This window comes from Primulina tabacum, chromosome 13, assembly GCF_025594145.1.
Source record: "Primulina tabacum isolate GXHZ01 chromosome 13, ASM2559414v2, whole genome shotgun sequence".
NCBI lineage: Eukaryota > Viridiplantae > Streptophyta > Magnoliopsida > Lamiales > Gesneriaceae > Primulina > Primulina tabacum.
In genome coordinates, this window is record NC_134562.1 from 4,359,203 (window position 1) to 4,377,275 (window position 18,073).

General features: G+C 37.9%; 1 protein-coding gene across 1 annotated transcript; it reads left to right on the top strand.

Annotated features, from left to right (window-relative positions):
- The first annotated feature begins 5,443 nt into the window (after window positions 1-5,443).
- LOC142522170 (SWI/SNF complex subunit SWI3C-like) lies at window positions 5,444-11,172 on the top strand. The gene is made up of 8 exons (XM_075625321.1): window positions 5,444-5,662; window positions 6,150-6,728; window positions 7,338-7,873; window positions 8,155-8,506; window positions 8,586-8,659; window positions 9,317-9,437; window positions 9,509-9,672; window positions 10,649-11,172. The coding sequence occupies exons 1-8, from the start codon at window positions 5,644-5,646 to the stop codon at window positions 11,096-11,098; spliced, it is 2,295 nt and encodes a 764-aa protein (XP_075481436.1). The 5' UTR covers window positions 5,444-5,643; the 3' UTR covers window positions 11,099-11,172.
- The last annotated feature ends 6,901 nt before the right edge of the window (window positions 11,173-18,073 follow it).

Sequence of the window (18,073 nt, forward strand, 5' to 3'; positions counted from 1 at the left end):
CTTTCGTCTTGGGAGGACTTTAAAGTCTCCAGAGCAGCTATCATCTCTTCAGCCCGGGCCTGGGCAGATGCTGCTTCTTCCCGGGAAGATGCTGCCTCTTCCCTGGCAGCATGAAGTTCTAGCCTGGCCTTCTCTGAGGAATCGTCAAACTTTTTACGGAATAACTCCAACTTCGATCGGGCTTCAGCCAGTTCTACATGGGCCAAGTCCACTTGCTGTTTCCAGCTAGCTTTCTCCCGCGCCAGGACATGCTCGTGGATCTCCTACACCATGATCAATTCTCCCTGTAGTTTATCATGCATCTCCCGAGAGGAGGAGGCTTGTTGGTTGGCTTTCTTGGCTGCCAGAGCCACTTGTTCGTATGCAGATATAAGCATCTGCAAGCCCTGTTAATCAAGGGAGGAGTCATTGATGGCTTATGTAAATAATAATAATAATAGAGAGGAGGGATAAAAGAATTGCACTCACCGAGAAGGACCGGGAAACCCCTTTATACAGTTTCTGGTTCGGGTGAAGTCCCTTGAGATGATCCACCTCAATAGGACGAAGAAGAAATCGTACCATCTTGGTCGGATCTGTGCTCACCTCATCGCCAAAAAGGTTTGGCAAGTCTAAAGGAGCTCCACCCTGGAGATTGGGACCAGCAGAGGAACCAAGAGGAAGAGGCGGTTGAACAGGTACCTCGGGCTCCTCCTCCACAATCACTGCTTCAAGAACCGGCTCCTGCACAGCTTTTCTTTTGCAATGATTTAGAGGAGCAGGGTCCTCCTCATTGGCCAGGGAAGTGGTCTCTTCCTAGGTAGGGACCATCTCTTCTCGAGCCTTAGCCTCTGCTCGGGCTCGGCGTTCTTCTTTTTCTTGAGCTTCCTGAGCCCTCTTCTCTGCCCAGGACTTTTCTGTTCGGCCTTCTTCTGGACAGCCGCTTCCAAGAGGCCAGCCTTGATCATGTCTTCTTCTACTACATTAAAATGAAGAGTTATAAAAATAAAATGCAGGATAAACAGACAGAAGGGAAGGTGATTTACCGGTCTGTGACTCAGCCGGACCAAATGCATCTATAACCTGGTCCACAGGGTCTTGAGGGCGGGGTCCTATCCCGTAATGAACCAGGTTCCCCCCCCCCCCCCCCACAAGAGTTATAAAAATAAAATGCAGGATAAACAGACAGAGGGGAAGGTGATTTACCGGTCTGTGACTCAGCCGGACCAAATGCATCTATAACCTGGTCCACAGGGTCTTGAGGGCGGGGTCCTATCCCGTAATGAACCAGGTCCCCCCCCCCCCCCCCCCCGATCAGCACTGAAGATAGAAAAGATTGATTTTCCAAAGCATCCCGAGCATGGATGAAAGGGGGGAGAAGTTTAAAATCTCGGGGGAGTTCCGGCTGCTCTGGCATTAAAGACAAGAAGCCCGACGCACAGGTCAAGGGGGTCGGGAGTTGCAAAAAGATAAGACCCCATCATTAAACCGACAAGAGTAAAATAAATGAAAAATTGAGGAGTTAATAAAAATATTTTTCATACGGAATAAAATAAAGGTAGCTGCCATAATTCTAAAAGCATTAGGATGGAGGTGATTGATCGGGAGCCCAAAAAATCGGGCAATTCCCTTGAAAAATGATGTACAGGGAAGCGAAGACCACTCTTAAGTTGTTCTATAAAGAAAGTCTGAAAGCCTGGGGGTGGGGTATCCCGGTGGTCACTTGGCCCGGGTATTTTGATCTTATATGTGGAAGGGATCGATCCTAGGGACCTAATCTCATCAGACGCCCCGGGACGAAGGGTGGAAGTTACTGTTGAGAACCACAAGGGCCCTGCAACTTTATCCTTCCCCTTACCTTGGGTACCGGTAGGACGGGAAGAAGAAGCTTTGGGTTTTGTGAGAAGTCGGGAACGGGGAATAGGGATACCTATTGGGATGTGGACAGAGGTTTCAGAAGGGGTCGGGGAGTTATCCTCCAACCGACCCCTGACATTCTTACCAGATGTGGATGAAGTGGAGTTTGACATGACTAGGGAAGTAAAAAATAAGGAAGAAGAAACTTACTAGGAAGAAAAGCGAAGATGGTGACTGGTAGCTGGTGAACGGAGAAATCGCCAGAGTAAGATTCACACAAAAACTTGAGAGAAAAATTTGGCAGAGCTTCGCTACGCGGTTGAATTTGCAAATGATTTTTCAAAAACCCATAAACTACTATATATAGGGGGAGGAGTTAATTCCCACCGTTGATCACGAAACTAATGAACGGACGAGATCGACATAGGAAATTGCGCTGGATATTTGAAAAGATTAGCGCCGAAATCGAGGCGTCGTAATGATTTTTCTCGGTATACGAAAAAGCCCTGATGCAATGATTTTCCTCGGGAAACGAAGAGTCTCTGACAAGATTTTAATGTTGGGGCTTACGTCAGCACTGATAGGGTGACATCATCCCTATCATCTCGGGGAGACTAAACGACAAATATTTCTACTGACCCGGCACATAAGACTGATCGGGACAACGAGTATGACTCTAGTCCGACTATTTAAAGAGGGAGTGATGATATCCCGAGATATCCCGGGTCATGGATAGTTCCCGGGATGACCCGGGCCATAGAGCCGAGCTATGGATAGTGCCCGGGTCAGGAGGGTGAATTATTCTCGGGTCAATAAGCTGATAGTCTGAGCAGAAATCTGGATCTCAAATTGCCTGGGACGTTGAGAGTACAACTTGACAGGGAGAATCTGTAAAGAGGCCAGTCAGTCAGTAGACCAGGCCATTGGAACACCCGGACCTAAACTACCCGGGCTATTGGATGCCCGGGCTCTCATATAAATGCCCGAGAGGCACTTTGCCCGGGCCATTTCGATAAACGTGCCACATTTAATTACGCAGGCAGAGTAGGGTGTGTGCGGCCGATCTATCTCTGACACCAGTGGAAGTGGTTGACAAAATCAAGTAGGCTGGATGTGACTAGTATGAGATTTGACATGTCAGAACAATAGGGTATAATCAGCCGCCCTACTATAATTAATGCTCAACAAAAAGAACGAGGTCATCATTACATCTCCTACTATAAATACCAGGTTCACTCTTTGCATTTACTCTCTATTATGATATTGAATACACTCATTTATTGTGCATTTACTACACCTTCCACACCAATCTCACAACCATCACTTGGTTACATTGGTTTCTTGTTTGAGTTATTCACTGACTTAAGCATCGGAGTGGTCACGCCGGACATCCCCCGGCGTCCATTCACGTGGTTACTCTCTTGGTTGCAGATTTTCATATCTATCCCAGGAAGCAAACTTTTAATCCAGACGTCTTGCTCTTATTTTTCCCAACATCTTGATAGTAGATTCGGTGGAGCATCCGACCCGGCTGACTCATTTCACCCGGATCACATAAGCAAATATCATTAAGGTCGTCAAGAAAAAATACATAGCATATCTAATTGTAGATAACTCGATACGTTCCACCGATTCGATATATCTAGTAACACAAGCTGATGCACGTGTTTCTATTATCAGCGCAACTTACATCAAAATCTTATAGGGATGTCAAAATGCAACACGACTCGTCAACCCGACACCACCCAACATGAAAAAAATCAGGTTCGGGTTGGGTGGGTTCGGATTAGTGCAAGGTTAGACGGGTTTCGAGTTGGGTCGGGTTGGGTCGCGGGTTGCCCTGAAATTTTTTTTTTTGAAAATATGACCTATATTTTTATATATTGTATGTTTGAGCAAAATTTATTGTATATTTATATGATAAATTTTCATCATTTAATATTTATTTTGTATATTTTTTTAACAATTGTTTATTTGATTTAGTAAATATACTTTAATTTTCTACAATTAAACTTTTAAATTTAAATCAGAAAATTTGTTATTATGTGTTTAAATTAAAATATTATTATTATTTTTTATTTTTTCGAATTTTATTCATTAATTTTTTTTAAAAAAATAAATAAAATTCGGGTTAGGCGGGTTAGACGAGTTGAGTCGGGTTAGACGGGTTCGTGTTCGGGTTGGGGGTTTTCGGGTTGCTTCGGGTTCGGGTTAGGTTGGGGTTGAAAAATAAATAAAAAAATTTCGCGGGTTAACTCGAAACCCGACCCACATGACCTGATTGACACCCCTAAAATCTTATATGTTTTTTTCAAAATATTTTTATTCACAATCAACTATCAAAATATTTTATTAAATAACGGTCTTAATCTAAAAAACTATTATATTTAAATAATTGTTTTAATAATAATTTTTTTTGAGTTGGTCTCTCGTGAGACCGTCTCACGAATCTTTCTCTGTGAGACGAGTCAACCCTACCGATATCAACAATAAAAAGTAATACTTTTAGCATAAAAATTAATATTTTTTCATGGATGACCCAAATAAGATATACATCTCATAAAATACGACCCGTGAGTTCGTCTCACACAAGTTTTTGCATTTTTTTTATTTTTATTTTTATAAACATCTAAAATTCTTAAATTGAATACCATTTCTAAATTTTTCACGTACATTGGTATCAAGTAAATATGTTTTGGTACCTAACTTTAATTTCAAATCCAATTATATATATGACAAAAAATTGTGTGAGACGGTTTCACTGGTCATATTTGTGAGACATATCTCTTATTTGGGTCATCCATGAAAAAGTATTACTTTTTATGCTAAGAGTATTACTTTTTATTGTGAATATCCGTAGGATTGACCCTTCTCACATATTAAGATTCGTGAGACGGTCTCACATGAGACCCACTCCATAAATATATATATATATATATAGATAGATATATAGTCAATTCAAAATACCTTTCAGGTAAAGAATAATAAGGTGGGTAAGATATTTACGTTGTCTATTTTTATTTTTCAGTACAAACTATTACAACAACTTGAGGAGGGCAATGGTGAGAGCTATTTTTTAGGGGAGGGTTTATGTCCATCTATTTGATTTGAATTTATTACCGTATTTCCTATTTATGGCATAAATATAAACTAATTAATTAATTCTAAAAAAATAATACTTTATTTCTAAAAATATACTTGCATAAAATGTAATGGCATAAAAAATTTATATATAAAGATGCAAATTTACAAGTAAAATATTGCCCATTAATTTGATAAGAATTATCATTAATTAGCCTAAATATATTTGAAATATTCAGTTGAATAAGGGAAAAGTTTGTTATAATTGAATTTTAATTTTAAGAATTCATCCCAAATTTGAATATTAATGTCAGTTGAGTTATGAAGGAGACATATGAGTTTTTTTTTTAAAAATATATATATATATATATATATGTAATTTTTATATGATGATTGTAGATCTTATAAAACATAGAGGCCGAAATATAAATTCACCAGAGTTTAGGGGGACGTTTGAATTTGGGTTCAATCAAGAAATTGAGTTAATTGCAATCCAGCTGTAAAATTTCCCTAAGAAGCTGCAGTCCCCCAAAGTACACAGCACCCTCTCTTCCTCCTCCACTCTCTTTCACGCACCCACACACACACACACACTTCACTCTCCAAAATCTCAATCCTCAACTCTCCACCTCACCAATCACACAGACCCCACCAAGAATTTTGCCCATCCCTTAAACCCTCGCGCCTTCCAAATTCCTAAATTCCCTTTTTGATTCTCCCTCAGCAATGCCAGCTTCCACCTCAGGTGACTTCAAAGTTTTTTTCTTTTATACTTATGCGTTTGTTTCTTTTTTTGTCGAATTAAACTTGGGATTAACGGATCTTTGTTGTCTGTGCTGTATTTTGTATGTGGGTTTGTGGAACTGAGCTAGACCTGTTTGTACGGTGGTTTGGTTTGATGTGTGAGAGTGTTTATTTTGCTCCGCTTGTGTGTGGAATTTGCTGGGATTTCTTTGGTTTTTGCTTGTGTTGAAAGCCTGAGGGTGAGAGACCCTTTGTGATTTTGAAGCTAGGGTGTCTAGTTGTGTTGTTCGATTGTGATTATTTGGACTTTTTTGGCGAATTTGAGATTTACCTGCTTTTTTATGTGTAAAATTTTGTTAGCTTAGATGAAGAAATGTGAATTTGAAGTGAAAGGCTTTGATTTGTACGGATATGCTTGGTTTCAGATTTGTGTGTGACATTAAATTGTGGAAGGCTAAATTTCGGTTTGATTCTTTGTGGTTGTTAAGAGGGAAGATCGAGGTGGAGGAAGAGGAAAAGAGAGTACCCAGCTGCACGAAAATCTAAGCTAAAGGAGCCTGAGAAGGATGAAGCATTTGAGGACAATGAGGACGATGAAGACCCCGATCTGGACCCACCTCAAAACCACCTTGAAAATGAAGATGACCCTCATAATCAGAACTCAGATAAGGTTACCCAGATGTCACGAGAAACAGAGAGTGAAAATTTGATGGAAGGTGGATTGAAAATTTGTGATTTCCCAGTTGCGATCAAGAGATTGGTTAATAGACCACATTCATCGGTTTTCGGAATTGTGGAAGCAGAGAGGGCTGCAAGGAATGGCGATAGCAGGGATCAGGGGCACACTGGTGTGGCTATGTTGGAGAATGTATCATATGGGCAGCTGCTGGCGCTGTCTGCCATACCCCGTGATAGTTCAGCTTTATCAGGGGCTCCATTGGAGGATACTGCAAGCGGTAGTGGTGTTGGGTCTTACGTGGTCCAGCCACCTAAGGTAATTCCTGCTCGTGGGGTTACTAAAAGGCTTGGGAGTGCATGTTGTGTACATGTTGTTCCTGCGCATGCAGGTAAATAATTTATCTTCTCTAATGGTCTTGTATCTCATTTTTTGGAATTTTAGTTTGCATAATTTATTTCTTGGAACAAAGTGAATGCACACTAGTTCATGGGTTTGGATAATTAAATAAAGATGTTCGCTCAAACAACTTTATAAAAACAGGAAATCAGGATAATTTTTAGTACATTCTGAAGTACATAGTGGATATATTTCGAGAAAATAACTTAATTAGTTCTGGTCTTATATTTGAGATATCATGATTTTACCCCATTAATATTTAATTCTTGATTGATTTGTTGGTTCTTCTTCATCTTTTAAGTTAGGTTATTTTGTAATATCTAATTTTAGTTGCAAACTGCAAGCTTTATAATATCTTCAAAATTTGCTGATTGAGAACTTTTTTCGGAATGATAATAGTGGATAAACCCATACCTACGTGGTTTCCTGTCTCTTGCTTTCACTTATTTTTGATGGATTCTCACTTTAGATCATTTTTTTGCCTTTCATTTCTTCATGTTGACAATTGAGGCCATTTAGTTACAATTTTTCAAAACTGGGTTTCCTGAAATGGGACTGCAGATGTAATGAAATCTTTTATTTTGATTCTTCTTACAAGCAGATTGGTTTTCCCCAAATTCAGTACATCGATTGGAGCGACAGGTGGTGCCACTTTTTTTCTCTGGTAGGTCAGCAGAACATACTCCAGAGAGGTATATGGAGGGTCGCAACTTTATAGTAGCCAAGTATATGGAGAACCCGGTAAAGCACCTATCTGTTGCTGATTGTCAGGGACTAGCAACTGGATTTGATACTGACGATATGAATCGAGTTTTTCGGTTTCTTGTTAATTGGGGGATAATCAACTATTGTGCAACACCTCTTAAGCATGAGGCTCCAAAGGATGAGACATACTTATGCGAGGAATCAAATGGTGAACTTCGTGTGCCTTCGGATGCTTTGAAATCTATCGATAGTTTGATCCAATTTGACAAGCCCAGGTGTAGGCTCAAGGCAACTGATGTCTATCCAGAACTTGCACATCAGTGTGATGAGGAAGCTGACTTTGAAAGTTCCATCCGAGAGCAATTGTCTGAGCATCAATGCAACTACTGTTCTCGTTCTATTTCTACTGCGTACTATCAGTCACAGAAAGTGGTAAACAACATATATTTGCTTCTTTAGCCTCGTTCCTAATTTTTTTTGTTTGTCTTTTATTGTTTTTGCTAATATGTTGCGCAAGTACATTGTGACATTGAATAAATTTCGTCTGTTTGGAACTTTCTTTTGTTACTTTATGTTGTAGCTTCTTGCCAATCCATGAATTATTACTTGCCGCCTCCTGTTGCATCGATCAAACATTCTATAGGCATGTCTGAAAGATTGATGGTTTATATTAATGCTATTTGGTTTTTGTAGTTAACTATTATTCTCGACAGGCTGATGTGCTGTTGTGTGTGGATTGCTATCTTGAGGGACGATTTGTTACTGGTCACTCCAGCCTAGATTTTATGAAAATCAGTTTCATGAAATATTTCAGGGATGTGGATGGGGATAGCTGGAGTGACCAGGAAACATTACTGCTGCTCGAGGGAATGCAGCTGTACGAAGAAAACTGGAGTAAAATCGCGGATCATGTTGGTACAAAATCAAAAGATCAGTGCCTCCTTCATTTCGTGCGACTTCCTCTAGATTCCGCTCCCCTTGACAATATCGATCTCCCAACTACATCTGGTTCATCAAATATGTGCAATGGTGATGATATTGGAAAATCAGTACCAAATTCCAATGGTGTGTTTTGTTATTCAAATGGTTTTCTTTATGAATATTGAGGAGGTTTGATATGTCATTCATTTCATTTGTGGTATAGGATTCAACTCGCGAATGTGTGATTCTGAAAGCAAATTCCTGTTTACAAATTCTGGGAATCCAGTGATGAACTTGGTTGGTTGTTTAATTTATACTTGCGTGATTTCCGTGTAGCTATCCTGTTTGTGTCTTCTGTCTCTCCTCATTTCTTCTATTTTTCCATATATGATTTTTTTCATTCCCACCCAGCAAATGTACTTCACGTCTTTCTAGTCTGTTTGCCAACTTTATTCATAGTCCTGCTACAATATGAACATGGAATGATTTGGTTAGGACTTAGGAAGAAATTTAAATAAATCAAATAATTATGGAAGCTATTAAAATAAATAAAATGGAATGTAAAAGAAAACGATTTGTTATTTAGATAAATTCAAAATTTTTACCATACACCTCTTATTTAAAATAGAATTAAAGTTATAGAAAATGTGGGTTATTTTGGGAGAAGCAAAAAATGTTAGACCAAAGAGACCACTCCACCGAGAGTCCTGCTTTATAAATGGATGTGGAGTGTGTCCTCTTACTTGTTTCCTTTTGTTTATAAATTGTAATATCTTTTTCTGTTTCTTTTCTAACATGTAGACATTCTGTGAAATGCCTCAAACGTTTCGATTCTTTCTGCCCTTGTTTCTGCTCATTTTAAGTTCCATTTATATTTTTGGGGTATCAACTCTCTCACATCATGTTCTTGTGGTATTTTCACTTCCCACGTGATGTATCAATTGATGGTCTTAGGTTGCCTTCCTGGCCTCTACACTGGGGCCAAGAGTAGCTGCTGCATGTGCTCATGCGTCCTTGCTTGAATTATCCAAGGATGGGAGCCCTCATGAAGAAATGACGAATAGCAGTAAGAAAGGTATGTTGTTGCTTTTGTTTGGCTTTATTCTGATTTCCTTGTATGATATTTCTGAGCGACATTCACTGAAGGTCCTTGGAGCGAACTTGATGCTGAAGCTGTTCCGTTATCTGCTGAAAGGGTGAGAACTGCTGCAAAATATGGTCTTGCTGCTGCCGCTTTAAAGGCCAAACTTTTCGCTGATCACGAAGAGCGTGAAATCCAAAGGTTATCCGCTAATATTATAAACCATCAGGTACTAGCCTGGTTCACTTTTGGACGAACTTAACTGTAGATTGTGTCTTCTCCCTTGAACTTGTGGTAATGATTCATGGATGCTAGTTCTTATGAAAACCTGAACATTTCATGTTATCTGGGAACTGAAGATGCTTTTATTGCTTTATGATGATGTTATTCTACAGATCGAAGCTGCAATTATTCTGTTGAAAATCTTGCAAAAATTATAATAAATTTTGATTGTAGCTGAAACATTTTTCAGTTGCATCTTCTCTGTCTTTTAGTACTCCTGAACAACACCAATCTCGACAAATCTACTGAAACTAGTGTTTACTCTATTGCAGAAATTTCTAAACCTATAAAACAAAATCGTATCATCTGATATCGGCTAATCGGTAGGCCATGCACCCATCTACTTCTCACATGAAGCCACTCTTTCCATCCTTTCTTGATTAGTATCTTTGACACAATTCACTAGCAACTAAATAGCTTAAATATCTTATATGATTTTATTGATGTCTTCCGTTCATCATTAATTTGAGGAAAATAAACAGGTTAGGATACCAAAACTTTGTGTGCTATTCTGGTCCCCAGTCAAAATTGGTCCGATCTTGGGAAATTCCCCGCAGAATTATTATTATGTCTTCAGTCTTCACAGTTCTCTATCTTTTCTCTTTCTTTGTTTTGTCTTTTTAGAAAAATAATCAAGGATTTGGGTGGTTTGGGATACGTCACTGCCATACAGCTTTTATGTCCCATATGTTCTCTGTAGCATTGAAATATAGAATTAAGTGGATGAATTGGTGGTACGATACACTGAAGCCAGGGTCTCATATACTTGTGTTCCTATCCATAGTTTCTTGTATCGAGAAGGTAGATAAGCTGTTAATGCTTGACAATGATGGTGATATTTTGTGTTCACTTGTATTAAAGTGTATTTTTAAACGTTAGCACTTGATATTGCAATTGAAAATTTGACGAATTTGTGCTCTTAGTTGAAGAGATTAGAGCTGAAGCTGAAGCAGTTTGCAGAGGTGGAGACCATGCTCATGAGGGAATGTGAACAGATGGAACGGGCAAGGCAGAGGATATCAGCAGAACGGGCCCTCATGATGTCGGCTCAGTTCGGATCTGGTGTACCATCTCGACCAACTGCTTTACCTGGCATAGGTGCTACCAATTTGAACGACAATGCCACAGGAAATAACAGACAACCCGGATCACAGCAACCATTCATTTCTGGGTACAGCAATAACCAACCTATCCACCCTCGTATGCCACTCGGGCAACAAGGGGCATATGCGCTGGGACCAAGGCCGCCCCTTTCATCTTTACATCCATCTTCATCAAACTCTAATGCATTTAACCCTTCATCGGGTTCTCCATCTTCTCTTGGTCACCCAATGCTAAGACCTGTCTCCGGGACTAAATCTGGTTTAGGTTAACATTGGAGTGATTCTGGCAGTTGCAGTTCCTCGGATCAGGCATGAAAAAGAGACGACATGAAAGAAATGGTATGTTTATGTTCTAATATTTTGTTTTACTCACACGAATCTTAGAGATGGCGGGGGGTTTCGTCTCAAGGCATTGGATCGATTGCTCGGTCTGACCGAGGCAAAGCTTTATTTGATATTGTTGAGCTAATTTTATCCCATTTTTAAATCAGACAGGAAAACAGGATGGTTTTTGAAATGTTGTACTAGTTTAACTCTGTATAGTGATGAAAGGGCAGGAAACCGAAATTGATGCAGTAATGGCATTTGATGGATTTAGGCCTCATTTATCTAATGAGTACATTAGTCCGAGAGGACTGCTCGATTTCAAAAGAAATGTCTTCTACACTAGATGAAATAAGTCTTGATTTTACTAGCAAAATGCAGTGTATTGTCCAGTAAAATTGTATAAATTAAATACATTAGTTAGGATAAAAATACAATTAATTCCAGTTAAATATGAAGCAAACATGAAATTTGGAGTTAGAAATATCACTTTAATTTTGAATATTTACATTTTATTGCTTTCATTTTAAGTCATATTTTTTGAAAGGTAAATTGAATAGTTATGATCTTATTTAATTGCTTGTTCTCTTCTAATACCCAATAATCAAAAGATACTCAATATTAATGTAGTTAATTTAAGATAAAGGTGGCAAATATAAAATTTCTCAAAATCTAAAATTTTATATTTGCTTGCATCTATACGAGGTAACACTAAACATAAACAAAAAAAATTGTTGAAATCATTATATAAATTGATTTTGACAGGATCGATTAGGGGATTTTCGTTGAGCTACGATAGCTCGATTATTGAAATATTGAACATCTATGAATTAAATCGAGTTTGATTTTTAAACCAAGCGGAAGACACTGGAAATAATCTTTCGTAGAAACCGATTAAACATTTTGTAAAATATTTAAAAATATATGCAAGTTGAATGATCAAAAATATTTTGGTTGAAACATTTTATCAAACACTTTGTATGCAAAATTTTGGTATTTGAAGAACACATAAAATGTTTCAACAATGCATCTTTAAAATGATAAGTAAATGCAATATATAAATAGACACAAATTTGTTTATGGATGTTTGGAGATTAACAACTCCTACGTCACATTTTCTCCCTCTTGGAAATGATCTACTAGAAAACTTTGATTTATACATCTTGTATAAACTCATTTCAACTTAGGACTTATCTCTTGCCTAATTGAAACTCCTAGCAGACTCTCGATTGTATATGTGAGTGATTGTGTGTGAGAAATTTATCCTTTAAACTGTACATCTCAAATGTATCCTCACACAAGGGCTTGTGCTATCAACTAGCAGATTTCTTCACGCTAACTGCCCATGCTTTGAATCCCCTTCAAAAGCTCTTGTTTGATCTTCAAGATGTTGTATTTATAGGCTCCAACAATGATATATACGTTAGACACAAGAATATGACCGTTTGGAAAGTTTATGTACTGTTTTTGAAATTGTAACGGTCGAATTCGTCTTGCTGGACATTTTTCCGAGCTTAAACCGGTCATTCAGCGGTTCAAACTGGTCAATGGTTGAACTGGTCAGCGGTTGAAAACAATTCAACGATTGAAATTGGTCAGTGGTTGAACTTGTCAGCGGTTCAATCTGGTAAGCATCTCAACCGCAGCTCAACTGGTGTGCTGTGCAGAACTAGTAGCTTCATAGCATTTATCAGCATCTTAAGCTTCGATTCAGACTTTGATTTCTGACGATGATTTTTAGATCATCGTCTTATCTTTCCAACGCATACTAAATCGCTTCATTCCAATAACCAAGCTGACAGATATGGACAAAATACCACGACTGCTCATACCCAACTGATTGCTGTTTTTAGTTTGTTCCAAATTGTGTTTTCTGATCAGTTTTGGCGGATTGTCATTTGAATCATCCAGCTGGGAGATATCATCAAAATACCGAAACTCGCCAGAAATTCAATTTGGCTAAATTCAATTTCAGTTTGCTTCGTGTGTTTGCAACTTCACACATGAGTAAATATGTTAGAAATACAATAACAAGTTTTGTTAACATCAAAATCAATATCGCTAACATGAAATGTTCCAACAATCTCCTCATTTCTGATGATCACAAAACTTGGATAAACAATCGATTCAACTAACATATATTCTCCCCCTTTTTGTGTGAATCAAAAAATCATATTTTCAAAATATATTAAGTACAAAATTTTCTACCCCTCAATGTTTAAAAATAATATCTCCATTAAAATTATAATGAGTTCTTCCCCTATATTTTTGAAAGTTTGAAATTTATAAAACTAGAGCAGTGACTAACCAATTTTCACCATGAACCTATGCTCTGCCTTCAATGAATAAACTGCTTTTTCTCGAGCATAAATTGTAACGTCTCAAAAATTTGAAGGTCCACGTGAACTACATGCATGCAAGTTATTAAATTTCTTTGGTATTTTATTAAATATCTTTAAAGTATTAAATGCATGTTTATTTCATTAATTTGTGTTTTAATTCACGATTTATTTAAATTTTCATGCATTAGGATTTTTTGTTGCATTTCGCGCTCGAACGAGGAACGAAGACCGGTGATTTATAAGAAAAATTATTTTATGAAGGTATTAATTTTTATTAATCAATATGGAGTGTTTTTAAGTGTATTTTTCAAAAATAGGCTTTATTGGGTATTTTTATCCGCATGATTTTTTTTATTCGGTACGCAAATTTTAACGATTTGGGGGATTTTTTGAGGGCTCGGGCAATATTTTCAAAAACGTACCTAAACGAAATACTTTTCGAGAGTATGTTTTGGCTTGATGTGTTTGTTTTTAAACTTAATGGGCTCAAAAGCATTTTTAATCATTTTAAAAGTTAATTAAGTGTCCATTATTAAATTATTATATCATTCTAAGCTAGTGTAATTAACCCTAATCCCCACCCATAAGCTTCCAGCCGCCCACCCCACCATCAACCTCTCCTTTCACGTGAATTTCTGCAGCAAAGTGCAACAAACTCTCGGCCATTGCTAGTTCTTCAAGAAAAGATTCACCCCGCATCTCCGGTTCGCGTCCCGCGTATCATTCTTCGAGTTTCAATCACGTTCTTGGTTAAGGCACGCCATGTATCTTTATTTTTGCATCATTTACGCTATTATACGCTGTTATGTGTGTGTTTGCATAAGAAAGACGTTTAAATCCTTTTGTTTTATCGGTTATAAATTGTTTATCATGAAATATGCATTTTCTTGCTTGCAACTCACGATTTTCATGGATTTTATGCAAAGGGTTGTCATGGCTGCGTGTTTATAGGCTGGTAACCTTATGAACTAAGGTAGAAAGGAGCTGGAGTTGGCTAAGTGTCGAGCACATTGAGGGATGATCGATGTTTAGCGCATATTGGCTCGGGTGGGCGAGATCGAAATTCTGTGACTTATTAGTTGGTTTTCTGAAAATGTGTTTGACATATGATTTGTAGCACTCTCTGTTATATTCGATTCGATATAAAATTCGTAATTTTCTGAAAAGATATGAGAGAGAGATGATTTTATCGTAAAATCGCTCTAGCTGTGAAAATTGTGTACATACGCTGGATATTTCCAACAACCCTTGGGCTTGTTCCGTGGATCATAAGTTGTCTGAAATGGGTTGTTTATAGGCTGATAATCTAGATTTAATTCATGATTTAAGTTGGGAAAATTTGGGTTAAGTTTCAGTTTGATTCGGACTAAAACAGGGACTCCGGTCCATATTTTAAAACGAATCGATTAAGTTTTGTAACGGGCTCGAGTTTACGTCTAAGAAATGCTTAAAAATATGTTTTGGGATAATAAGCTTCGAGTCATATTTTAGAGGTCCAGGGGTAAAACGTTCAATTTGCACCCGGAGTGAGATTTTAGTCAAGCGCCCAGAGCATATTTTATTATGTTTTAAATGTTAATGCATCATGTATATGATTTTGATGTAATTATGGAAAATACGGTGTATGCTTGGTTTTAAGGAAAAATTTACGTGTATGCATGTTTTTATTAAGTGATGTTAATGATGATGTTTTGAAGGATGAGAGTTGGTTGTGACCGACGATGTATACGTATACGATGAAATTAGATATTATGAGCTGAGGCCAAGGCTCAGTGGACCGGTAATGCTGTTGCTGATGTCCTCGCCGTCGGGTACTACAGTTTTATAGATGGATCCATCGAATAGAGCTGATACGATTAGAGCTGATACGATAGAGCTGATACGAAAATCACAACTAATGAACTGAATTCAATTAAAAGAAAATGTATATGTATATGATGATATGATGAGACATGTTTTGACAGGTTATGATTTTATACGACACGTTTACGTTCATGAATTTAAGTTAATGAAATGTATGTTGAATACGGTATTTTGCACTGCTGTGTGTTATGTATATGTATTTGCTATTAACAGTGCATGTGTGTTAAGTCTTTACACTTACTAGGCGTGTTTGATGCAGGTGAGCATTTAGACGAAGAGACTGGAGGTGCCGAACTCTGAGTAGGCAGGGTTGGATGTGCGAGCACAACCCGAGGACCACACTTTTCCGCACATCAAGTTTTTATGAGCTTCGAGTAGACACGATCAGTTTTACACATTTTTATGATACATTGTTGATTTTAAGGATTTTTCTTGCTATGTTTTATTTGTGCATGGTTAAGGGCCGAGTTGACACATTTTTATACGTATGATTCTAGACGAGTTCGGTTAATTTAAACTGCACTATTTTTACGGGCAAATAATTATAATTATTTTAAATGTTATTTCGAAAATGTGATCTTTTACAAAAAAATATTTCCGCACTTTTAAAATGAGTAGATGTTGCAGTTGGTATCAGAGCAATTGTGATACGAATCTGATCGAGCGTGGCGTGCAAATGATTGGAAGGAGATTTAGAGAGCGTCGTTGTTTCGAACCTTTAAGCTCAATAATGATGAATCAAGCATATCCAAGCAAGTGGTGGAGTTCAACAATTAATATAATGAAGGATTCCCGAACAACTAAGCATATGAGTGAAAAATGGCTCAAGAGAAGAAGCGCAGCAGCACACGCTAGCGCAAATGTGCAGAAGCAGCAGTACGCGCCAGTAGTACGCGCTAGCGCAGATGTGCAGAAGCAGCAGCACGCGCTAGCGCAGATGTCCAGAAGCAGTGCAGCAGCGCGCGCTAGTGCAGAGCAGAACTGCGCGCGCGGCAGCGCCAGAAGCAGAACTGCGCGCGACCTTCCGTGTAGAATTTGTTTACAACTTCCTTTATGACTTTTTACACTACTTTTTCATGTTTTATTGATTATAAAATGATTGTAAAGGACCATGAACGAACCAATTCAGATTGATATCAAATATATTGAGGTTTTCTCTCAAATTTACAAGGCGTTTTGCTTTGTTCTTCACAAAATCAAACTTATCAAATATTGCATCTTTGTGGCGTTTGTCAATTGTTTTCGCACGGATTGTCAAAAACAAGTTCTTTGAAGGTTCGTATGAAATTCGATTGTTATTATCGTTGATATTTGTTGCTAAGTGTTAATTGCTTAGAGGTGAATATCACAAATCGCTACTTGTTTCAAAAGATCGGGACAACATAATCGATCCTTGTTCGTTATTGAATTGAGGGCGCGATTCTAATTAATCGTGTTTGCTTTCATTCGTACGAGGATTCGCATCATTTGGTATCAGAGCTTTTGGTTCTCTTTGATTCAAGTAAGTTATCGTTGTTGTTGTTATTTTCGGATCTGTCTAAAATTTCGTTTCGATCTCAGATCTGTGGTATCCTTTCGTTTCTATTGTCAAATCTTTCTATATAAAAAAAATATATAAGAAAAGAAAAACATAAATTTCGTTCTGTTATCAGATCTGTGTTATTCCTTCGTTTCTGTTTTCAGATCTGTGTTATCCTTTGTTATGTTTTCAAATCTGTGTTATTCTAGTGTTCTTGGCTTTGTGCAATTCAAGTGAGACAGTTGCGAGTGTCCACGAGTTGAATCTTGTTAGTTTGATATACAAGTACAAAGCTTGAGCACATCTTAGAGAGAACTATCAAATTCGAGTGAAAACACTTGAGTGCGAGCGTTATTTCTTTGGAGTGACCGGTGAGTATTTTGTAGTGAGAAAAAATAAAGAGAAAAAAAAAGAGATTCGAGTGAATTTCCATTGGAGTGATCAGTGAGGATTCGTGGTGAGAAAGCTTATCTTTTATTGTTTTATATTAACCTTTTCTTGCAGGTATAATGATTGACGATCCTCAATTTCAATTAATGTTAGGAGGGTTGGATAAAATGTGGGAGACGGAGTTTAAGCCTCTACGAAAAAAATATAGGAGGTGCGAAGAAGAGGAGACATGTAATGGGCATGTCGATGGGGATAGACGAGTTAGTAGATTTGGAAAGAATAGAGCGTCACATTTGGATAGGGATGATGATATGCGATGTGAGGAAGATAGAGGAGTTGGCATAAGAGGTGAACGTGGTTTGCAAGGGGAGTCGTTGATATCCACTTGGAGGACAAGCTTGGAAGAGAAACTCATTGCTAGGCCAAAGAATGAGTCGAGAGTTGAAGCTAACAAATATGAATATCAAGGTACAAGTAAAAACTCAAATTCTAGTACTTGTGATATTATATGTTGTTGGTGTTTAGAAATTGGTCATGATATCAGTCAATGTCCACGTGATAAGGTTGCCATAGTAGAATCATCTGTTGAGCCTGAATCTGATGTTGTTGCTGAACCTGAATATGAAATTGAGGATGGGGAGATTGAGGATGATAATAATACGCTGGTTCTTGACACGAGTGTTGAGCAGTATGTGGTGGAAGGTGAATTGATAGATGATGGTACTTCACTGGTTGATGACACGAGTACTGTTAAACAAAACATTGGGGACAATGAATCATTGAGTAGTGAAGAAGTTTCTAATTTGT

Excerpts from the sequence above, each read along its gene's own strand:
- LOC142522170 (XM_075625321.1), top strand. Across the intron at positions 8,660-9,316 it reads GGAATCCAGTGATGAACTTG|GTTGCCTTCCTGGCCTCTAC; the intron begins GTTGGTTGTTTA and ends TGATGGTCTTAG. Across the intron at positions 9,673-10,648 it reads CTAATATTATAAACCATCAG|TTGAAGAGATTAGAGCTGAA; the intron begins GTACTAGCCTGG and ends TTGTGCTCTTAG.